This window comes from Leopardus geoffroyi, chromosome B4, assembly GCF_018350155.1.
Source record: "Leopardus geoffroyi isolate Oge1 chromosome B4, O.geoffroyi_Oge1_pat1.0, whole genome shotgun sequence".
Classification (NCBI taxonomy): Eukaryota; Metazoa; Chordata; class Mammalia; order Carnivora; family Felidae; genus Leopardus; species Leopardus geoffroyi.
The window spans coordinates 6,869,977-6,894,295 of record NC_059341.1 but is presented as its reverse complement, the minus strand read 5'-3'; the positions used below and the strand labels follow the sequence as shown (position 1 = coordinate 6,894,295).

General features: G+C 45.5%; 2 protein-coding genes and 1 long non-coding RNA gene across 6 annotated transcripts in view; 2 read left to right on the top strand and 1 right to left on the bottom strand.

The window, feature by feature from the left end:
• Nucleotides 1–9,891, top strand: part of KIN (Kin17 DNA and RNA binding protein) — a 41,886-nt gene extending 31,995 nt beyond the window's left edge. For 2 of the 4 annotated variants that reach the window (XM_045463811.1, XM_045463809.1), the window contains one exon: nucleotides 3,837–4,173. In XM_045463811.1, the coding sequence (XP_045319767.1) occupies nucleotides 3,837–3,899 (63 nt within the window). In that variant the 3' untranslated portion in view covers nucleotides 3,900–4,173. Of the gene's footprint in view, nucleotides 1–3,836; nucleotides 4,174–5,937; nucleotides 6,068–8,881 lie in introns of those variants that run through there. The other 2 variants (XM_045463808.1, XM_045463810.1) reach the window with 2 other exon arrangements.
• A 1,744-nt stretch (nucleotides 9,892–11,635) lies between these two features.
• Nucleotides 11,636–24,319, bottom strand: part of ITIH2 (inter-alpha-trypsin inhibitor heavy chain 2) — a 37,162-nt gene continuing 24,478 nt past the window's right edge. Inside the window, exons 15-21 of the mRNA XM_045463805.1 lie at nucleotides 23,537–23,706; nucleotides 21,268–21,405; nucleotides 16,562–16,675; nucleotides 16,029–16,227; nucleotides 15,100–15,272; nucleotides 13,618–13,729; nucleotides 11,636–11,911 (exon numbers count right to left, since the gene is read on the bottom strand). Coding sequence (XP_045319761.1) covers nucleotides 11,764–11,911; nucleotides 13,618–13,729; nucleotides 15,100–15,272; nucleotides 16,029–16,227; nucleotides 16,562–16,675; nucleotides 21,268–21,405; nucleotides 23,537–23,706 — 1,054 coding nt within the window. The 3' untranslated portion in view covers nucleotides 11,636–11,763. The remainder of the gene's footprint in view (nucleotides 11,912–13,617; nucleotides 13,730–15,099; nucleotides 15,273–16,028; nucleotides 16,228–16,561; nucleotides 16,676–21,267; nucleotides 21,406–23,536; nucleotides 23,707–24,319) is intronic.
• LOC123590562 lies at nucleotides 14,282–16,163 on the top strand. Its single transcript, XR_006708846.1, has 2 exons — nucleotides 14,282–14,692; nucleotides 14,785–16,163. It is a non-coding gene; the product is annotated as an uncharacterized LOC123590562 (long non-coding RNA).

Below are 24,319 nucleotides of genomic sequence, written 5' to 3'. Positions count from 1 at the left end.
GCTTAGTCTTTGTAACTCTGCCATTGCTGAAGGATTGTATTTTCTGATTTTAAAAGAAATGCATACGTGGCTTAGTCCACTTGAGCTGGTGTAACAGAATATACCATATACTGGATGGCTGATAAGTAAATAATTTCCACGGTTCCGAAGGCTGGAAGTCTAAGAATAAGGCACTGGCCGACTTAGTGTCTGGTGAGGGCCCCCTTCCTGGTTCATGTGTTCTCATATGGTGGAAGGGACAAAGCTCTCTGGGGTCTTCTTTACAAGGGCACTAATCCATTCATGAGCGCGCACCCCCATGACCTAATCAGTCCCCAAAGGCCGCCCGCCAGATACTGTCACACTGGGCGTTAGGTTGCAGCTCTGAATTCTGGGTGGGACACATCCAGTATAGCAATGCTTATTGTTTTAAGACCTGAAAAAGACAACTTAATATAAATAACTTTAAAAATTACCAATGATTCTCCAGCCAGATAACTCCCTTTAATATTTTGACCTGTTCCTTTTCAGTCTTTGTATTTTACAAAATTGTATACAATATGTACAGTCTCACATTCTGACTTTTTTCTTTCACATCCAGTATAAAACCCAATTTGACATACAATTAGCGGGGAATATAGAATCAGAATTAATGACGGGAAAAGCCCAGAGATCACTATTTTAAGGTTTTTTTTAAATTTAATTTTTTATTTTTTTAAATTTACATCCAAATTAGTTAGCATATAGTGCAACAATGATTTCAGGAGTAGATTCCCTAATGCCCCTGACCCATTTAGCCCATCCCCCCTCCCACAACCCCTTCCACAACCCTCAGTTTGTTCTCCATATTTATGAGTCTCTTCTGTTTTGTCCCCCTCCCTGTTTTTATATTATTTTTGTTTCCCTTCCCTTATGTTCATTTGTTTTGTCTCTTAAAGTCCTCATAGGAGTGAAGTCATATGGTTTTTGTGTTTCTCTGACTAATTTCACTTAGCATAATACCCTCCAGTTCCATCCACGTAGTTGCAAGTGGCAAGGTTTCATTCATTTTGATTGCTGAGTAATACTCCATTATATATATATACCGCATCTTCTTTGCCATTCATCCAGCGATGGACATTGGGGCTCTTTCCATACTTTGGCTATTGTTGATAGTGCTGCTATAAACATGGGGGTGCCTGTGTCCCCTCAAAACAGCATACCTGTATCCCTTGGATAAATGCCTAGTAGTGCAATTGCTGGGTCATAAGGTAGTTCTATTTTTAGTTTTTTGAGGAACCTCCATACTGTTTTCCAGAGTGGCTGCACCAGCTTGCATTCCCATACATTTTTTTTTTTAATGTTTATTCATTTTTGAGAGAGAGAGACAGAGTGTGAGTGGGAGAGGGGCAGAGAGAGAGAGAGAAAGACACAGAATCTGAAGAGGCTCCAGGCTCTGAGCTGTCAGTACAGAGCCCGACGCGGGGCTCGAACTCACAAGCCGTGAGATCATGACCCGATCCGAAGTCAGATGCTTAACCGACTGAGCCACCCAGGCACCCCCAGAGATCACTATTTTAAATAGTCCTTCCTTTCTTTCATAAAGGATTAAAAGGTAGCAGAGATCAGTAAAGTAATTTCTGGAAATCTGATGTACAGGTCAAGTTGTTGACTGAAGTAGACTGTGGATGGCTCACTGACAGTCTGTGGGCGCCCCAGTGAGGCCTGAGATGTCTCCTGAGGGAAGGAAGGGCCTGAAACAGGCTTTTCCGTCACTGCCTAATGCGTTTTGGAACTCTGAATGATGGGGCGGGGACTCTCCAAGTGAAATCCGTTTTCACACCCAGTGTAGGAAGCATCAGCATGTGGGAGGTGGGATAAGAGACCCCGCGGAGAGTCTGGTGACGGTCCTGAGCACTCTCCAGGACTTGGGCGTGTAACTGCCCACTTTCATGTGTTGCCTGAAGGGGGTCGGAGGCATCTAGACCCGTCTCTGGACTGCGTTCCAGAAAATCAGGTGGGTCCTTATTTGAGAGAAACCACATTTAAGTAAATGGAGCATTTTTTCCCGGTCTCTGTCTACACGAATTCAGCAACTGTGACTGACACAAACTAGAAGGGAAGAAAAGGAAAAGGAATCTCTCTGTTACTGAGAAAGTTCTCCATCTGACTAAATTAATAGATTGAGTTTTGTTTTGTTTTGTTTTTTTAACTCCGTCTTTCTCTCTGACTCAGGCAACATAAGGTCATGGAACATGTAGCATTTCCCTGGAAACGATTCTCCTGCACTTTTAAAATTCATAGTAGCATCCAATTTAGATCCCGCCTCAACTCATGTTTTCATCTCAGGGAGACGCAAAACAACTAATTAGCACTGAGGGCTTTCTGGGTTCCATGCAGATACCTTCGGGTTAGTCTGTGGTTTTCACGGACTCGTTTCTTTCCTCCCTCGCCGTGACCCCACTTGGGCCTTCCTTCTGAGCTTGCGTGGCTTAAAGAGCCGGGCTGGGGTAGGACTGGGAGGCGTGCCCACAAGAGGCTGGCTGACTGTGAAGCGGCAGGTAGTTTTCCAAGAAACCTGCGTATTGTTTTTCCTTTGGCAGCCTGCCCCGCCCCATTTAAAAGAAATGTGTGTGTGCGTGTGTGCACTTGTGTACGTCCCCACAATTGCTTCAAGTCGTTGCCGTGAAACACACAAACTTCCCGAGTGATTTCTCCTGCTGTTTTTATCCCTTCCGACATCTTCAATTATAGCATCAGTATCAAAGTCTTTGAAATTTACTCATTTATTAGGCAGATTTTTAAATAGCTGACGAGTTATTCAGAAAGTCTCAGCCTTTTAGCCCAGCTGTTTGCCTAGCGGACCAAATGAGCGGCTCCCTTCTTACTCCCCGATTTTGTGTTCTTCTCATAAAAGCCTACCTGACCGTGGGCCTTCACACTTGATAATGAAAGAGGCAACCTGAGTCATGCTTTATCTGGGAACTTGTTTCCATTGAATACAGTCATTATTATATGTTAAAAAGAATAGCATTTTTAAAAGCATTGTTAAGGGAAGGTGTGATTCTTCACAAACAACGTGAAAATCTCACTTCAAGGTTAGAGTCATTATCATCATCATCATTTAAAAAAAAAATTTTTTTTAATGTTTATTTATTTTTGAGACAGAGAGAGGCAGAGCATGAACCGGGGAGGGTCAGAGAGAGAGGGAGACACAGAATCCGAAGCAGGTTCTAGGCTCCGAGCTGTCAGCCCAGAGCCCGACGCCGGGCTCGAACTCACAGACCGCAAGATCATGACCCGAGCCAAAGTCAGACGCTCAACCGACTGAGCCGCCCAGGCGCCCCAGGAACAGCTCTTTTCCAAGGGGTGATTTGTGAGGAGCCTGGGATTTTTCCAGCTCGTGTCTCCGTCACCTTCACTGAGTGACTTTTGTACTTAGCGTGCTCTTGTGCTTCAGACAGGCCAAGGCCGAGCGTGCTGGGCTGCACATGCGGCAGCGTGGCCTGGCCTGGAGGTGGCCCGTGTCACTTCTGTTCACCTCTGCGGCCGGAGCGCCATCTCATGTCCGTACCTCACCCCATAGGGAGCCAGGGAAAGTGTCCAGGGAGCAGAGGAGACACGGAACAGTCAGCAGGTGCCTGCCACAACGTGTAGGGATAGCGCATTTCACACGTCATCGAAGAAACCGTGGCACTTCCTAACGAGAAGGCCGGAGAATATTTTAAAAGTCACGGTCGTACAGAAATGTTAGCTGCCGTAATGGTATCGTAGGGGTATGAGAGAGACAAATTTGGATCTTTAAGTGTGATGTCATTTTCTTGTCTCGTAAGTATGTGTGTGTTTTTAATCTTTTCTTCAATCATTTTCATTTGTAGGGCCCTTTAAAAGGACGCAGAGTCGAAGGAATTCAATATGAAGACATTTCTAAACTTGCCTGAGTTTGAAAATTTGTTAACACATTAAAATCCTAAAGCATCAAATTGGTGTTCACCAAGGCATTATAAGACTCTACTGTGTTAGGGTGTTTCTTTTGTATAAAGCAAATGGATTTATTTAAATATTACTGTATAGTTGTTCAGCTAAGCTTATAGAAAAATCGAATTATGTCTCATGAAGTACCAAAACAATGTAATTTTGTTTTTACTGGTTCGGTTTCCTTTGTAATATTGCCTTAAAGATTTTTTATCTCCATTAAAAGAATGTTATCGTAAAGTGTTTTATATAAGACAATTTAGAATCGTGTAGAGGAAATCCTTCATATCCTCTATAGTTGCAGTGGTAAAGTTGAACTATAAATCTAATTACACTTTAAAAAGTCAGACTATAGGGTCCCGGCTTTATTGAGATGGAGTTCACGCACGATATCACGTACAGTTCGGTGGCTTTTAGTATACGTACAGAGATGTGCACCCATCATCACTATTTACTCTTAGAGCATTGTCATCGCCGCAGAAGGAAACCCTGTGCCCGTGGTCTCTCCCTGTCCTCCCACTTTCCCCAGCCCCTGGCAACCACTAGTCTACTTTCGGTCTCGGGGACTTGCCCGTCCTGGACGTTTCATATCAATGGAATCGTAACAACAGGTGGTCTTTTTACGAGTCGCTTCTTCCGTGGAGCATTGTGTTTGCAACGTGCACCCATGTTGTAGCGTGTACCAGTGCTTCCCTCCTTTTTATTGCTGAGCAATAGTCCACCGTATGGGTACACCACAGCGTCCAAATCCGTTTGTCAGTTGACGGACATTCTGGTCGTGTCTGCTTTGGGGCTCTTAGGAGTAATGCTGCTGTGAACATTCGTGCGCACGATGTTCTGTGGACACGTGTTCATACGTTTTCAGTGCCTAGGAACGGAGCTGCAGAGCCTGACTGTAAGTCATGGGATGATGTTTCTTTATATTTAAGAGAGAGAGAGAGAGAGAGAGAGACAGGGTGTGAGCAGGGGAGGGGCAGAGAGAGAGGGAGACACAGAATCCGAAGCAGGCTCCACGCTCTAAGCTGTCAGCACAGAGCCCGATGCTGGGCTCGAACTCACAAGCTGTGAAGTCATGACCTGAGCCTAAGTCGGACGCTCAACCGACTGAGCCCCCCCCCCCCCGCCGGGGCACCCCTACCATGTTTAACATTCTGAGGAACTTCCAGCCTGTTCCAAAGTGACTGTACCATTTTACAATCCCATCGACAGTGTTGAACTGTACATTTTTAAATAATAGATCAGTGTATTATTTAGGGATGCAGAAGACAGGAAACTCAGCGAATACTTGGGTTATGTAAAAAATATACATATATACGTATATATATGTATATATATGTATATGTGTATGTATATATGTATATATATGTATATTTTTTTAAATAAATAAATTGATGGCTCATGCGACAGAAGGAGCAGATGCGGGCTTGCAGTGGGGTCCAGGGTGCGAACAGCCTGGTCGGGCCTGGCTCCCGCGGCCCCGGCTTGGCCTGTGTCGGCCGTGCTCTCAGCCCCTCTCGACAGCAAGATGACCGCCAGCGTCCCCGGCCTCCTGTCTCCCCCTTCTCCCCCGGTTCAGACAGAAGACTGGAACTGAGGCCGGGACAAATCACTCCACGGGCAAGGGTTGGAATATTGAGATGGGCCAGACCTGGGTGGTTGGCCAGCCCCTAGGCCGTCTCTCTCGGACTTAGCATCAGGGATTGCTGATCAATTCTGTCGTCAGAAGGCGGGACGACCCGCCCGCGAACAGAACCGGAAGGTGACGGCAGCACGAGATGCAGTAACGGGGAGATGTCAGTAGCTTTGCCAGCTCTGTTCTTCCGGGATAAGTTCAAGTGTTTCTGAACTAACTGGACAGCACAGGAACATGGAAAGGAACCGGGTGTTGGAGTTGAGCAGGCTTCAAATTGAATGTTGGCTGTTCTGTTCACCAGCTGTGTAATCTTAGAATGTTTTTAATGTACAAATTATCAAAAAAAAAAAAAAAAAAATGTGTCCCTGCAGGGTTGTTGTAAGAACTACAGAAAATACACAGGAGGTGTCAGACGGGGAGTCACGCATCTGTGGCCCCGCCTGGTGTTAATCTGGCCTGAAGAATTTCGTTAGGGAGAATGGGTCTCCCTGGTCAGAACAGGTAAGTCGACCGTGATGAGATTCCCCCCCCCCGCCACCCACCCCCACCGCCAACCTGTAAATTCGGAGTCAACCTCTGTAGGAAAAAACGTTCCATCCCAACCTCCCACATTCTGATTCTTTTCCCCAACATCTTCCTGAAGTTATCCCAGAATGAAACAAAGTAGCGTAACGGATGTTAAATTTAGCATTTAAAAATCCAAAGCACAAAAATACGACTCTAGACGACAGGGCCTTTATCTACCCCACCCCCCCCGGAAGTTCTTAGAGGCCTGTAGTGTTTTATGTTATCCACGGTGACTTCAGATACCTAACGTCAAGTTTTCTATGGGCTTTTTTTTTTTTTTCCTTTCTTAAAGCATCACAAGCTACTTTTGTTTACATAGACTTTTTTCTTTTTTAACAACAGTTTTAAGCTCACGGCGAAATGGAGCAGAGGGTACAGAGATTGCCCATCGATCCCCTGTCCCCACACACACCGCCTCCCTCCCCACCCACATCCCCAAGCAAAGTGGTACGTTTGTTACAATGAACCTATGATAACGATGAACACATCGTCATCATCCACAGTCCGTAGTTTAGGGTAGGGCCACTCTTGGCGGTGTCCCATTCTATGGGTTTGGGCAAGTTGGTAACGAAATGAAATGTATTCACTAGTACAGTATCATACAGAACAGCTTCACCAGGCTAAAAGTCCTCTGTTCTCCCTGTTCGTCCCTCTCCCCCCACAGCTCAACCCCTTGGCAACCGCTGACTTTTTTTTTTTCTTTTTCTGGCTCCATATCTTTGCCTTCTCCATAATGTCATACAGTTGGAATCGTATAGTATGTAAGCTTTCCAGATTGGCTTCCTTCACTTAGTCACATGCTCTTAAGGCCTCTCCATGCCTTCTCATGGCTCGATAGCTCATTTCTTTTCAGCGCCAAGCAATACGTCTCTGTCTGGATGTGCCACAATCCATCCACTCCCGTACTGAAGGACATCTTGGTTGCTTCTGGATTTGGTCAATTACGAATCAAGCCGTTAACAACATCCGTGCGTATTTTTTATGTGGATATGTTTTCAGCTCAGAGTAGATGCCAAGGAGTGCAGTTGCTGGATGGTAAGGGGAGGGTGTGTTTGGTTTTGTAAGAGACTGCCAAACGATCTTCCAAGTGGCTGCGCCATTTTGCATTCCCGCCAGCAAGGACTGAGTGTTCCTGTCGCTCGCGTCCTCACTGGCATTTGGTGGTGCCGGTGTTTTGAATCTTGGCCCTTCTGATAGGTGTGTAGTGGCATCTCGTTATTTTAATCGGCATTTCCCTGGCGACCTGACGTCAAGCATCTCTTCATGTGTCTATTTGCCATCTGTGTATCTGTGGTGAGGTGTCCGTTCAAGTCTTTCGTTCATTTTTTAATGGGGTTGTTCATTCTCTTATTGTTGGGTTTCAAGAGTTCCTTGTGTATTTTGGATAATAGTCCTTCATCAGGTACGTCTTTTGCCAGTATTGTCTCCCGGAGCATGGCTTGTCTTCTCATCTTTTATTTTTATTTTTTATTTTCACTTAAAATTTTGTTTTAATGCTTATTTACTTTTGAGAGAGAGAGTGGGGGGGGGGGCGGGCAGAGAGAAGGAGACCCAGAATCCGAAGCGGGTTCCAGGCTCCGAGCTGTCAGCACAGAGCCCGACGTGGGACTTGAACTCACGGATCGCATGATCGTGACCCGTGCTGAAGTCAGATACTTAACCGACTGAGCCACCCAGGCGCCCCTGTCTTCTCATTTTTTAGATGGCTGTTTTTCATCATTTTGCTTGAGGTCCTATCGAACTATTGGTAATCGTGTCTTGGGAAGTCAAATTCCCTGAGTTTTCATTGGGAATGCCACTGACTCCTACTGCCTTCCTTTCTGCCTTTCCTTGCCTACTTCTGCCTGTCCATTTTCCTGTCATACTTGAGTAAATTCATCGAACAAACATTTACCGAGTTCTCCGGTAGGTGAGCCGTCGCAGTATGTGCTGTAGATTTAAGTGTGAGAAGCAACTATAGACCCAAGATGTGTGTTGTGTAGGAATTGACAATGGTCAGAGAACTGATACCCAAATGAAATGAGTGGCCAATAAAGAGACACTTGACCATCTGGGACAGCTACTTAACAATCCACCTTAACTTTGCTGGGCCTCGGTAAGAGACCATGAACTGATAATCAGGATACCCCTCGGTGCCTACTTTGCCAAAGGAGAACCACAGGATTAGAATATGAATCAGCCTTGATTGATAAGTTGGTTATTGGCTTGACTGAAATGCTCTCAGAAATATTAAGCCACTAGTACAATTAAAAGGAAGCATCCTTGATTTTTCTTTCTTTTACACTGATATTCCAGAGAAAGTCACCAGCGTAGACTTGGCCGGTGTGAAGAAGCGTTTAGAACAGTAACACTAAATTCTTACGGCATTTTTATGTATTCAGCACGCATAAGCATTATTTAAGCATTTTTATGTATTCGGGCAGCCAGGTAACTTTTACTTCGATCCCACTGGGTCTTTGGAGCGACTTTTCTCTCTTTCAACTGGGATAAGGCTGAAGAGAAAAATGCCACTTTTTATGGTATTAAGCGATCCTTTAAAGCATGTTCAATGGTTTGCATAAGGTCTCCCACCAGTAGGTACTGAAATAACTCCTGATTCGTGCTTCATTTTTACTACACATCGAGACAATCTTTAATTTCCTTTTTTTAATTATTATTATTTCTTTGGAATAGGTAACTCTTTTCTTTTTTCTTCAAGCATGGGCTCCCATTTCCCTGACAGTAAGATATATATTTGCTTGGTTTAAGGGAAACCATTCGGATTGATATTTATGAAAAGCTTTGAAGATAGGCTACAGGAGTCCCGAAGATGATTGGAAGATAGGGGCCCTGCGACACCCCAGCTGAGATTTACGGTGACGACCTACTCCTCTCTACAGAATTACGTTCTGATCAATCCCTAGTGGGTTGCAGAATGCTCCAAAGAATAAGCAAGCGTAATACAGGTAACTGTCAGGTTGTTTTCCTTTATTGCTGAGAGCACAATACTTTCAGAAACTAATCAAGAGGTAAACAGTGGAAGAATCTCTTCCTTTCCACTGATCCCTAGTAATTTGGTTCCTTCATTTGAAATTCAAAATGGAGTATCCATTTGTAACTCAAAATTAATTATATAGAGAAGGCATATTTCTGGTCTCAATGGGGACACGTGGACAGCCTTAATACAATTTTAGTTGCCTTATTCAAAACGCCAGCTATTAATAAAAGTTTTGATAATTGAATAACATGGATTTGACTTTAAATCTAGTTTTACAGAACTGTGTTGTTCAACATCCTGCATATAAATATACAGCCTAAGATCTTCATTGTTATTTTTAGAACTACAGAGCACATGTAAAATACTAGGAATCAAACTAAACATCTATCTAAAGATAGTAGTTTTAAAGTCTAAATTCTTGCCAAGTAGCAGAGTTAAGTGTAAGAACCTACTTTTGAAGTTTGTGTTACATATTAGCATTTTAAGATCAGTACTTTTGAAGTAGAAAACAGAAAACATGGAGTAGACTTTTAATGTACCATAGGTACCACAGATAAAACTAAAAGGCAGTGCCATTTACCTCTTCAGCACTGAGGTTACCTATGGATTCTAGAAATATCACATTTCCTTACTATTTTACAATTAGACCAAAAGACAAAAACTTGATTTTGTAAATACAGGTTGAGTGCGTAAAAAGAGGCAGTTTTGTGTACTTTCTAAAGTAAAAATAACTTTTACCAAATTATGGAGAGAAAGCTTCATAAAAATGGACCTGTAGGGGTGCCTGGGTGGCTCTGGCGGTTAAGCATCCAACTTCAGCTCAGGTCATGATCTTGCGGTTCATGGGTTCGAGCCCCACGTCGGGCTCTGTGCTGACAGCTGGGAACCTGAAGCCTGCTCCAGATTCTGTGTCTCCCTCTCTCTCTCTGCCTATCCCCTGCTTGTTCTCTGTCTCTGTCTCTCTCTCTCTCTCAAAAATGAAACATTAAAAAAAATGTTTTTAATGGATCTTTAAACACTTTTTAAGTGCAATTTTACCACTTTGACCTTTGAACATATATCCTAATTCTAGAAATTGATTTTTAAAGGGAAGTTATAAACAAAGGAAAGTACAGACTTACAACAAACCAGATTTGCACCAAATCACCCAAATCCACTATATTAATGCAGACATAATGAAGTCCGATTTGTTGTGTATTGATTCTGCCTTATAAATGTCATCAGCCTTTTGTGAGGACATAGCTTGCTAGTTCATTTATTTCAAAATGCAGTCTAATCATATAAGATTTAAAATTACTCTCAGGAATTGCTTAAATACAAACAAAAGGTATATAAGGAATACTCAGGAAGCCTCTGTGTTCAAGATCATTGAATCTGTGTGAAACGTGTTGCCACATAGGGGTGACTTCCAGAGAATTTGGACCTATGAATTCATAGTAACATTAACACTAAGTGAAGTTAGCCATATGAAGTAACATCCTGAGCGATTTTAAATATGCAAAGAATTTGGGAGCAACAAAATCTCCGAGGTGACCTTAGAATGCCATCAGGGAAGCAGGACTGTTACGAGAGATCGTAATTTAATAAGCAGACACCTACCCATTTGTATCATATCTTATCTGGAGGATTGCTTTGAGAACAGAAACAGGTTAGTGAACTAAGGCCTTGTCATGGTTTATTATAGGTGTCAACTTGGCCGGGCCATGGGGTACCCAAAGAGTTAGTCAGACACAATTTGGGGTGTTTCTATGAAGCTGGTTTTGGATGAAATTTACATTTAAGTCATAGCCTGAGTAAAACAGGTGGGCTTCCCTAAGTGGGCCTCATCCAACCAGTTGAAGGCCTGAGTACAACAAAAAGGATGACCCCCCCCCCCCCCCCCCGTAAGAGGGAATTCTCTAGCTGCCTGCCTTTGGATTTCATCGGCAGCATGGATTTTTCCTGCCTCATGGCCTTCAAACAAAAACCGGCTTCCCCCAGATCTCCTGCCCCATCAGTCAGCCCATCCTGCAGGTTTGAAACTACCATCCTTTATAATGATGTGAACAAATTATTGTATAAATCACCCCCCCCCCCATATATATATATACATAGTTCTGTTTCTCTAGAGCACCCTGACTTACACAGTCTGCACGGACTAAAAAGGATCTCTGAGGCCAACACTGTGGAGGAAATGTTGGCCAACCACACTGGGCCATCACAGGGACCATGGCAAGCCTATCCCAGCAACTGGCGACAGGTCTTTTGCCGCCGCAAAACAATCAAGATCAAGCAACTTACCCTGTTCTTACTTGACGTTCGCCAAATAACCTTCTCATAATTGAACATCCCACGTACCTGATAGCATCAAAATATACTCAGCCTACAGGGCTGAAGACCAGACCCTCGAGAATAATGAAATCATCACAGCAAATGCCAAGTTGAGGGCTCCGTCTGGATGCCAGCGGGAGTGGCCAAAGCAGCTTTTCCTTTGCATGACCCTGATTAACGCATCTTAACATCTGAAAACCCGACAAAATCCTGAATCTTCTTTGCAAAGTATTTATTTTCTTCGGCTGTATTAACAGGTTTTCTAAACCACTATGACATCTGGTCACTGGAAAGGGGGCAGGGAAGGGCCGTATATACATATCATTTCCAAAGCCACACATCTTTAAGGCCTTTGGAGAAAGCTATAAAGCTGAGGCACAAAGTAATCCTTGTAATGTCCGTCGATGAAACCTTTCCCGCTGTTATGCACGAACCAACAGGAAACCTCTGTTCCGAACACTCGATCTGTTCGATAGTCCTTCTGTAGGCCTCTGCGGGGAAAATGGTGAGTATGGTTAGACTTGGCCAGCTTGCGTATCTGCAGAGCTTCTTTGCTGTTCATCATGCCCCTCCTGGTGCCGTATCTGCTCACGCCCACCCACCCCCACTCCCCAAGCTGTACAGAACATTCTCTCGAGCTTGGTGTTGGAAGGACAGAGAATAAGCACTGCATCCTTAGATAATTCAAATAACCCTTTGGAGACTGGCCAATATGTAGATTTTTCCAGCACGGGAAAGAGTGCAAGTTAACGTCCCAGTGGAAAGAAAGCGAGAACCAAATGCTGAGCCACTGTGGGCTCACCTCACACGTGCCCTGCTGAATGAATCTTCACTGTGAGGGTGAGTGTTCTATCTGAGGGTGATGCCAGCTGTTTCTGAGAAATCCATGCTCCCACTTACAGGACAAAGAAGCCGATGATTTAAAAAGCTGTGTGGCCTATTGTCACTAGTGAGCTTTAAAATACGGATGAAAGCGCATGACCCCGTCTACCCCGAAGCCCCCGTCAACTCAGTCTCAGTTATGTATTTCGAGGTGCTTCCAAGAGATGAACTGGAGGCCCGACAGTTACCTTTGTCATTAGAGTATAGCAGGTGTGCGTTTACCGACCTAGATAACTTATTTTACTCTTATTACTGTGCTCGTCATTTCCTTATCAAACATGCTCACTGACGCCCATGGGTCACTCACTGGTCTCCAGTGAGCCGAACCCAGGTGAGTGGTATACTCACCAAGAGCTCATCGTTTTACTTCAAAAATCTATTTTTGTGGTGGTTTGTATGGCTTAATTATTACTGCACTGTCATCAGTTACTGATGTGGAAGCCAAGGACATTTGCGGGCAAAGAAAGTCATTTCTTATAAAGCAATGTTGATTGCTTTGTAAAAAAAAATTTTTTTAAAAGGCAAAAAAAAATCCACAAAAAAACCTGCTTTAAAATGATATCAGACAGGCACAGGGGAGACTGCTGTAAAGGACTGGGAGAAATTTAAAAGATTGAGAAGAATGTAAGCACTCACGATGCTTTCCAAGTATAGAATCCTCACTTTGAACAAAGCACACAGAGATGATTTGTGTCAGAAAAGCTACACAAAAATGCATTTGGTAAATTCATACTCAAGAAGAAGGCTGCAGTTTTACATAAAATTATACATTCAGGGACTCCTGGGAGGCTCAGTTGGTTGAGCGTCCGACTCTTGGTTTTGGCTCAGGTCATGATCCCAGGGTCGTGGGATCGAGCCCTGCATTGAGCTCTGCACGGAGCATGGAGTCTGCTTAAGATTTTCTCTCTCCCTCCGTCCCTCTCCCCTACTCAGGTTCTCTCTGTATCTCAAAAGAAAAAGAAAAAATATATATATTCTCTAGCACTGTGGTTCGCAGGCATTTTTATGATTTCCTTCTTTGATCAGCTTTTTCAGTAAGCCAACTGGTGACCATAGGGCTTGTAATGCAGAGGATGAGACCAATGGCTTCATTTCTCTTGGCATTTTATGGCACCTCCTTATCTACCTGGTCCCTATTTGCAGTTAGGCTGGCGTCCCTGCAGTGGCCTTATACAGATGTCATGTGTGTTTCTCCCTGATGAACTGTTTCGTCGGACATAAGTAACGCTTGAAATAGCTCTTCTTGCTTCGCTCATTTCTGTTCTAATCCCGGTAGGAGCTCTCTGGGTCGCTGCTATATGCATCCGAGGCCTACCTGGTGACAATCAACCTGTGTCCCTTCACTTCCATGCTCGCCTCTGGCTTCTCGGGGTCCTTCCCTGGTCGCTCATTGAAGATCCGGATCTTTGGCTCATGCATGAACTGGCCTAGTGACACAAAGTCCAGACTGATTTACGTGGAACCCACGGGCAAACAAAAACAACAGCCTCATCATCATTGGATCCAAACTGCACTTTGGTCTCCCTCTAGAATTTCTGGGGCCGAAAGACATACCGAGAGGGAAAAGGCAGAGCGATGGGAGGGATGGGTCCTTCCCAAGAGCAAAGTAGGCTGCTCACCCCACGGTCACTTTACACACGAGGCTGACCCACTGGACGAGAAGTGGAGTGGAACGCCCTGTGGCTAGGGGTGCGGGTGAGCACCTGTGAGCACAGCTCAGGTCGTAGAAACCAGGTTTGTGATGTCATAGTCACATGCTTCAACCGAACTGTTCCTTAGAAGGTTGGGGTGCCTGGGTGGCTCAGTTCGGTTAAGCCAACTGATTTCAGCTCATGTCATGATCTCATGGTTTGTAAGATCAAGCCCTGCATCAGGCTTTGCGCTGATAACGCGGGGCCTGCTTGCGATTCTCTCTCTCCCTCTCTCTCTGTTCCTCCGCAACTCACACACGTGCTCTCTCTCTCTCTCAAAATAAAAAGACATTAAAAAAATAAAAGTTCACCTCTCTTCAGTTACAAAAAAAAAAAAATCTTCAATGTATAACTTAAAAATTGAAAACGTTTCTCTAAGTTGCCCACTTAGTGATGATGAAATCCGGGTCTGGGATTACCCGCACCAGCAAATGGTCTTGGCTATAGCACGACCCAGTCACCCTGCCCTTCAACGTAGGGTTGTATTAATCGTGTTTGTTACTTTCTGTATATTATGATTTGACATCTTAAAACCCTGACCCACTGGCGAGAGACTGCCCCCTCCCTACCCAATTCTGAAAGACAGCAAAGGACTCAGACGGGAGCATGCCTGCCGTGCGCAAGCTAACCACCCAGAGCTAGACCTCCGCTAGGTGGCCTGCACAGCCCAGATGGAATCATTCCAGGCCCAGGTGCCAGGTAAGTAGACACCACCCTGGACCCCAAAGCCCACCTACATTTCTCAAGCTAGCCAGCCCAGAACTCCCCTCCTCTGTCTTATCTTTGCACAGAAACACCATAGAGGCTCTGGCCTTGCCCTGCGCGTTAGCTCCCTGATGAGAACTTGGCCTTCCTCTGCGGCCCCGCGAGGCGAGCCCTGCCTCTCGTTTCCAGGGGGAGACCGCGAGCGATGGTCAACATTTCCATCGATGGCATTGGCCCCTTTGCGTCCTCAGTCACCTCTACAAATCAAGCCCCGGGCACAGAGTATGGCTCCAACCCGTCTTTTGAGTCCACGCCTGTCACTGTCTGAGTTCTAACCTCCAAAGTTTCTCGAGACCAAGAGGGGGCCCCCCACTTTGCCTGATGGTCGATGGACACCATACCTATTAGTCCATGTGCTTTAGGTGAAAACTTGTTTGTGGGGGGAATGTAGATCCCCAGAAAGTCTACGTTGATCGGATGCTTCTTCCAAACCCGATGGAGTAAAACAGAGAAGGACATGTCTTTATTCAGGGTGATGGTCACAGTTTGCTCTTTCTTCACAGAGACAAGCACCCTGGTGTGAAAGCCAAAATGGAGTCAACATTTCTAAAACAACCGTTCAGGACGCCATTCCTCCCACCCCGGACACGAGCTGGCCACCCCTCCCTGGACAATCTCACTAGTGGTCTAAGTCCTTCACAACGTTTTTGCCACAGAATGTTGTTTTCACTCCCGGCTCTGGCATTCTGTCAATTTATATGTTTGTATAAAAACAATTAGCAGGGGGATGCCTGGGAGGCTCAGTTGGTTGAGCATCCGACTCTTGATTTTGGCTCAGGTCATGATCCCAGTGGGGTGAGATCAAGCCCTGCGTTGGACTCCCCACTGAGCGTGGAGCCTGCTTAAGATTCTCTCTCTCTCTCTCTCTCTCTGCCCTCCTCCTGCTCATGCTCTCTCTAAAATTAAAATTAAAACAATTAACAGATAATAATGGGAAAATATTACTCCTAAGATACAATCATTGTGTTTCTGAGCACAGTCTGACACGGAGTCGGCCGTGAAGTTTTGATGGATTCATTCACTTTTCTGACACGTATTTACTGCGTACCTACTACATGCCTGGCCGTAGGCTGGCACTGAGACACGCAGTGACCAAAAGATGTGGACCCTGTTGCCAGGAACGGGGGAGTAGGTAACAAAAGCCTTTCTGAAGCGCTCGTCTTCATATTTAAAATGACAATGTTAAGTTCTAGTTTATATCACGGATCTCTGGATTTATGTACGTAGTCGTGTGGAGGGCGGGCCTGAATCCAGACGTGATAACACTTGCCTCTGATTAATGATGCGAGCAGTGTCAGACCAGGACAGGATGGACGTATGGGAGCCCCGGCTCAGGGTGATGGTCTCGGTGCTGATTTCTATTTTCATGTCTTCACTTTGGAAGTAAAACCCCAGTTTTCCGAAATAGGTTCTGAGTTTTTCATTCTTGGGCTTCTTGGCACCAGTGAGCTGCCCATTGACCAAAATCCCTATGGAAAAACACATGTTTGTTTGGTTTTTTTCCCCCTCCGTGAGCCATTTCGCTTCAGGATTTGACATTTCTTCCTATGCAACGCTCACCTTATTACCATGTGTGATGGCAGTTTAAATTAATTATATTACAGTAAGATCTGCCAGTTTACACTCAGGTTTTTGGCGACTGTAGTTCACTTAGGCATATATTTATAATTTATTTCTAATTATCAGGGTTTACAAAGTACGGGACTTCGATTCAGTTAAGAAAGAAAGAAATCCCAGGTAGCGACAGTGAAGCATGGTAATGATCCCATTGTTTCGTTCGGATGCAGTATCTTTTTGTTTTACCTAATTCTGGATCAGAAACAAGGTTGAGGATTTTTCCTGGTTCTGAGTCAATATTGAAACAAACATTCTTTTCATTTTTCGGTAGGTAAATGATGAAGTGTGGGTCGTTTTCAACTGGAAAATAAACAGAGAAAGTGAGATCAAACAAAATCATAGAAAGGAAGATGACTTTGAGCAGAACTTTATTCCTGAACATCTTTAATTTAACAGGAGCAAATATTTACGGTGCTTCTACTATTTGCTGGGTTCTGTTCTAGGCACTGGGGGCCCAGTGGTCCAAACCCATTGTCCCTTCCCCATGGAGCCTCTGTCAGAGTTTTAAGTGATTGTACAAATATGGTGTATACTTGTTCTGAAGCTATGAGGCCAGAGATAAAAAAAAAAAAAATGAACAAGAAACACACAAAGAATAAGAAACACACACATACATACTATATATACATGTATACGTGTATATATATATATATATATATATATGTAACATACATATACACCATACATATATATACTATGTATGTGTATATACACACAGTGAGTGTTGTTTTAAGTAACCATATGCAGTACATAAAAATAAAGGAGACAATATTATTTGTCGTCATACAGATTGATATTAATCAATTCTACGAGCAATGAAGCATGATGCTACTCTCAAGAAAGAAGTCCCTTGTTACTGGACAACTTATTCTGGCCGATCTTTCTTATTTGTTTGTTTGTTTGTTTGTTTAATCATTCAACAAATATTTGGCGAGGAAGAAGAAAAAAAAAAAGCAAACTATGACCAAAGCACTGAATTAGGCAGTGTTTGGTGTAGTAATAAACAAATCATGGTCTTGTCTACAATACCTTCAAGAAAGGCACAACTTCATGAAAGAGTCACCAGGATTCTCTCATTGACCGAAGTCCACTTAGGCTCCCCCTGACTCTTTCAACGACGCCTCAACTTTTGGACTCACATACATGTCTGTCTCTGCATTGTCGTTTTTTAGCAGGAATCTTACTACATTAGTTTAGCTAGAATCCCCGTCCTCCATAATGATCACCCTTGATATCTAACCAGGTTTCTCATCCCCCACCATCCTCCAGGTGATGTCTGATCACCTGGCCGCCTTCCACAAGATTCCTATTTGGCTGGTTTGGTCGGAATCCCCTTTACTCCTGATGTTTCCTCTTGGTGATTTTCCACCCACCGCCCCCACCCTGTTTTTGTCTACAAACTCCCACTTTCCCATGCCGTACTTGGAGCTGAGCCCAATCTTTCCCGCCTAACTAGACCCCATTGCGGGGGTCCTCGCACCCATCACGACAGCCCCCCGCCCCTGAATAAAGTCTTCCTGACCATGCGCACTCTAACAAAGGTCACGAACAATTTTTTTCTTTAACGGGTTTTCTTTCACAGAGACAGACACAACCACTGAGGTAAGAGAGAATAAAATAAAAGGCACGAAAATGTCACAAGCCCAATGGTCTGGGGGTAAAGATGAAAGGGTGACGAACCCCACCTGGCTAGTTGAACCCCACCTGGCTAGACGAACCCCAAGGGCCTTGCGAAGGAGTTCGCACCAAGCCTTGAAGATAGGAGAGGAGGGGAAGGAAAAAAGACATAGGAGACAGATTTTGTTCTGAGTGCACAGAATGAGGCCCAGCCGGGAGGTATAACAGTTGATTTGTGTACAAGTGACTACAAGGATGGGTTTCTGAAAATGTAGAAAAAGATAAGACTAGAAATGGGGGTCATAGAGACGGAAGAATGGACCTGTAAGTTGGGGAGCCATTCTAAGTTTTTGAGAGTAAATGTGGCAAAGATTTGATTTTAGGGATCTACCACGTCACAGTATATAAATTAAGTATTGAGAAGCAGACAAAGGAAAGTCAGTTGGCAGCTAATGTGGCAGCAGGCCGGGCGAGGGATGGTAAATTCACGAACTCCGATGGGAAATGGGACCCGCACGGGAGGGAGAGTCCGGGGATGCGTGGTAGCGTCCACAGTATCCGGTAACGGAGTGAGCTGTAAGACCTGCAGTGGTTGTGTTTTCCAGAATAAAACTGGAACGGCGGCCTTCCATCCACCGGAGGGGTTGCTGTTTTCTAGACGTGATCGCAAAGTCCTTTGCAAAACATTAACTCAACTGATTTTCCCTGTAGCCTTGCAGGGGACAGGTGACCTGCCCCGAGGTCACATTACAGAGTCAGTAAGTGGCAGAGCGAGGACCAAAGGGCAAGCCCGTTCTCCCACGCGCTCGGATACGCTCGTTCGTTCTCAAGTGTGTGACTTGGGACATGAAATGGAAGAGAAACCAACCCAGGACACGAATACAATCTTGTATTTCTTCGCACCCCCCACCAGGCTTCTGCTCCGTGATCAATAAATACTTGGTTAATCGATTTGGTGCTGAGCGGGGCACTAGAGGGCATCATTAAAACACAGAACAAAGGCTCTCGACTCCCTTTCTTCAATTAAGCAAAAATCATTTTATCACGATAGCTCTTCCTTTACACAAATCCGGTGTTTTGAAATGTCTTCTGAAGGGAATTGTTTTTGTTGAAGATAATGATTGATTTTGCCAAATCCCACGAATCCCGCTAATCAGACCTTCTGGTAATGACCGCGCATCAGAGCCGCCATCCTGAGTTGATAGAATTCTAGACGGCAGACACGAGGCGTCGTATTTAGGCTGGTCCCAGGACTCCCACGACTGAGTTCACAGATTCCTGACGACCTAGGGTTTACGAACTTCTGCTGGGAACCAGGGACCGAGTCCATAGTAACCACCGTGTAGTTTTTTCCTCATCCCCATTTTACAGGCGGGCTCACTGAGACCCAGAGAGGTTTCAGAGTCTGGCGCACCGTCCCGTGGGCAGAGTTTGACCCCAGACCCGGTCCCCTTTCCTGCCTCATCCAGCAGGCCGTGAACTCAGAGGTAGCCCTGCATTCTAACTGGAACGGACATTGAAAACTAAGTTAGCTTTATCTCTACACGTTTCGACAGAAGCTTTGTTTTGCGAAGCAGCAGTGGAAGAGGCTCACGCCCCTGTCAGTGCCCTTGTCCCTCGCTCTGAGAGCCACCCAGCCCCGTCCCCACGTGGATGCCCTGCCCGCGAGTACGGCGTTGTAAAATTGCCACCACCGGCTGGAAGTCCAATGCGGGGTCCTTCGTTAAGCTCCGTCGTTGGACGCGCTCAGGTGGGAGAGCGGAGGGGCCACTCTACGAAGCATTGCCACCCATGGAAGGCTGAAGAAGCAAATCCCTCCTGGCCCACAAGTAACAATTTTAGAGACAAGCCAGAGGGGAGAGCTGCGCTCGCTTTAAAAATTGATTTGAGAGGCGCCTGGGTGGCTCAGTCGGTTAAGCGTCCGACTTCGGCTCAGGTCATGATCTCCCGGCTCGTGGGTTCGAGCCCTGCGTGGGGCTCTGTGCTAACAGCTCAGAGCCTGGACCCTGCTTCGGATTCTGCGTCTCCCTCTCTCCCTGCCCCATCCCTGCTCAAGCTCTGTCTCTCTCCCTGTCAAAAATAAATAAACATTAAAAAAAATTTTTTTTTAATGAATAAACATTTAAAAAAAATTTTAAGTCGATTTGAAGTCCTCACTACGTTTTCTCTGTTATATAATGCAGTGCTTGGTGGATGGCGGGTATACAGTCTGGAGAAATCGGTTCTGAGGGTCAGAAATGTTCTTGCTGGAAAAGTCTGTGTGCCCGGCAGTCCCGAAAAGCTGCGCGCTTCTGGAAACATCAGGAGTTACTGAAATTTCAAACAACCCGAATCAAGCTCATACTTCCAACAGGGAGAGGGACGCGCTCCCTCCCCTTGAATGGTGAAATGTGCTCCTTTCTAGTAGGAAAGAAAGGACAGTAGAGCTCACACAGGCTTTCGACGCGGGGCCCGCTAATCGCTAGACGTCTGTCATCTCGCTCCAGGAAAGGTGGCCATACCGGACCAGGAAGGGGAGAGGAGACACTCTCCTCCCCGGGCCCCCAGAAGCTCCTGCCTCTCTCTCACTGGTTGGGAAAGGATACTGGGGAGGTTGACGACGAGGAGAGGCAGCAATCTGTACAAGGAAGCAGCTGCCAGAACTGTCGCACAAGGAAGCGGTCTTCCCTTGGATGATCCCACCTGCCACCCGTACCTCCCAGGGAAATCATTTGTGGAAAGGGTTTTTAGGACTGAGCTAAACGAAGATTTTTCAAATGCGCTATTGAAAACAAACAAACAGATAAACAACCCCACAAAATAGCATGTGGCTGTGCAGGAAACAACATTAAAGTGTTTTTCTTTTAATTTTTAAAAAAAAATGCTCACTTATTTTTGAGAGAGAGAGAGAGAGAGAGAGACAGAGTGCAAGCTAGGTTAGGGTGAGGGTGAGGGTTAGGAGCAGAGAGAGAGAGGGAGACCCAGAATCTGAGGCAGGTTCCAGGCTCCGAGCTGTCAGCACAGAGCCCCACGTGGGGCTCGAACTCGTGAACCGCGAGATCGTGACCTGAGCCGAAGTTGGACGCTTAACCGACTGGGCCATCCAGGTGCCCCCATTAAAGAATTTTTTATTGTAAAATGTATAGCTTCTAATATTTAATAATAACATTTGTTTTCTGGCTAGCCCTTGACGACGGTTTCACATGTAGTCGACAGCCTAGCTGTGTAAGGATGCCCCACGGGACTGGGATCCCACCGGGAGCCAGGACGTGGAAGTGGGGTTGACCGTCTCTTACCTCTCATCACATGTGGAGGAGGAGTTGCCTCGAGGACCTGAGCCCCCAGCACAGGCATCGGGATCACTGGCGTTGGGGAAGGGTTGACCCAAGATGGGACTGAACTCGGAGCGACTTTGCTGCCGTAATACAGGGCACCTGCGTAGAACAACCCGGAGGCATTAGTTTCTCAGGCTTACTTTTCCATAGAGATTCCTTACGACTTCAAGAATCTGTTTTATGTAGACCCCAGAGATTCTCAGCTAAGCTTTTCTCCCATTAATTTGATCCCAGAATTTTCTCGTTTCCAGCTCCTCCTGTCTTTATGCCGTGTGGGCCTGCCATAGGGTTCTCTGCAGAACCTGGGGCTGTGGGAACTGCCCCATAGAGTCTGGAGAAGGGCCCCGCGTCTTCAGCATAGGTCAGGGGGATGACGTCCGGGCCAGCCCCTGGTGAAGTTCAGGGTGACAGTCGGCCTCGGCCTGGATCTGTCTCCTCACCAAACAGCAGTCTAAACAATTCGGTTTCTCCACCAACTAGTTTCCCCTACTGGTTACCAAAAATTCATTTTGCTCTCTGATATATAGGCAGTCCTCCTGTCTTTGAGAGACAAATGGCAGTCCGCCTAAGCATTTTATCTAGGTGATGCAGAATCACTTACAAATGCCCATGTGTCTAGGGCGAGCGTCCCCCTAGATAAATTTAGCTGTGGGGCCCCAGGCTCTTGTAACGGGGTTGTCAGAAATAAAAGTTCCAGGACGGCTGGGTGGCTCAGTCAGTTAAGCGTCTGACTCCCGATTTCGGCTCAGGTCACGATCTCACAGTTCGTGAGTTCGAGCCCCACGTCGGGCTCTGTGCGGATAGCACGGAGGCCACTTGGGATTCTCTCTCTTTGCCCCTCCCCAACTCTTGCTCTCTCTCTCTTTCAAATTAAATATATAAACTTAAAAAAAAAAAAAAGAAGTAAGAGTTCCTTGAACTCTGGACCACTGTGATAAAGCTGGTGTGACAATCGCTGTGACCAAGTTCATTCCATTCCTATCTACTTACCTATGTCCACAAGACTTATCAGGACTTAGGCCTATACAAATGCTTTTTAAAGATTTCATTTTTAAGTCATCTCTACACTCAACATGGGGCTCAAACTCACAACCCCAAAAACCAAGAGTCACATGCTCCACCGACTCAGCTGGCCAGGCGCTCCCAAACATTTTTTTTCAAGTAGAACTGACCCTGAATCTGATCTCTTTCAATCTATTAATAGTGTTTATCCATAGATACTTGAAAAAACAGCCACATTTTTTTTTTCCTCATGAAGAGATGATTTCTAATAAAATTTGACTAATGGATATCAAACTTCATAATATAGGCATATCGTTTTGACCAGTTTTCTACTTGTAGTAGTTGTCATAAAGCTCAATCTAGAAGAAAACTGTGAACACTCAGAATCGTATAGTTTCACAAGCAATTGAAAAAAATTTAAATCTGTAAACACTTTTTCTTGCAGCAGAGCAGAAGGATCAGTAAAAACTTTCTGGCATAACAATATGTTACACTGAGACGTAATTCTACCAGCAAAGTAGAATGGAAATACAAGTTCAACTAGAAAAAAAGAACAATATGGACTTCCCAATAATTAAAATAGAATTTGTTCATGTATTATTTATTTATTTATGTGTGTGTGTGTGTGTGTGTGTGTGTGTGTGAGAGAGAGAGAGAGAGAGAGAGAGAGAGAAGCCCAAGCAGGCTCCTTGCTGTCAGCACAGAGACCGACGCAGGGCTTGAACTCCTGAACCATGAGATCATGACCTGGGCCGAAATCACGAGTCGGACGCTTAACCGACGGAGCCACCCAGGCGCCCCGTTCATGTAAGTTTTTAATGGATGATGGAGAGCACCAAGCTAGTTATTGCAATTCACTGGAAATACCTACAACTGTGATGCAACAGTTTTATTTGAAAAGTCCGATATTTACAGTGTGCCCCAAATGAAACTCATTGCAACCATTTAAGCACGGCGGAAAACGGCGCCGTGTTCATTTAAACCGTGCGTGCAGGGGCACGGGGGTCTTCAACATTCCTTTGGGGGCTAAGGGAGCAAAAATATTTGAGGGCCAAAGCAATAAGCTATCCCCAGGGAAACGGACAGAAGAGCTCGGACACACGGCGACACAGGCCTGGGAGCCAGAGGTGGGCCGCAGGGGGAGATGGGCAGAGGCCGGAAAACCCCGATTCGGGGTAAGGAAGCCGGCCCGGCCCGTTTGTCCACCCCCACCGAGGGCAACACCGACCTGAGCAGCAGGAATGATCTTGCGGGGGGGAGTCCGCCAGCATACGCTCATCCCCTGCCTCGTTCTCAATCACCATGGCGGTGAGCGGGGTCACGATGTGATGTTCCAGAGACATCTGCAGGATTGTTTTTGTGATTTTCCTTTTGGCAGCGGCTGTGGGAGCCAGGCTTCTGTATTTAGGAAATAGACCCATTTGAGAACATGAGGGCTGAGTTAAGATTCCACCCCCGGCCCCCCTCTGCCCGCCCTGACCCTCCCCCACTTCTGGGCTCGACCAGGACCCTCGGACCACACGGCAAAATAGGACTAACTGGCTCCATGAAGCTAGTATCGTATTTAGCCATGCCGTCCTAAGGACTTGCTTTTTTCTTAGTAGACTTTATTTTTCAGAGCAGTTTGGGGTTCACAACAAAATCAAGGCGAAGTACAGAGACTTCCCATACTCTCCCTGTGCCCGCAGACCACAGCGTCCCCCACTATCAACATCCCCCACCAGAGCGGCGTATTTGTTACAACTGATGAACCGACATGGACATATCGTCATCGCCCAAAGTCCACGGTTTACATTACGGTGCATTCTTGGTGGTGGACATTCTATTGGCTTGGACGCACGTATAACGACATGTATTCACCAATGCAGTATCATACAGAACACTTTCACTGCCCTAAGAATCTCCTGCGTTCTGTCTGGTCATCCTTCCTGCCCCCCCAGTCCCTGGCAAACTGCTGATCTGTTTTACAGGGATTGTTTTTTTTATCGTTTTTTGTTTTTTAAATCAATAT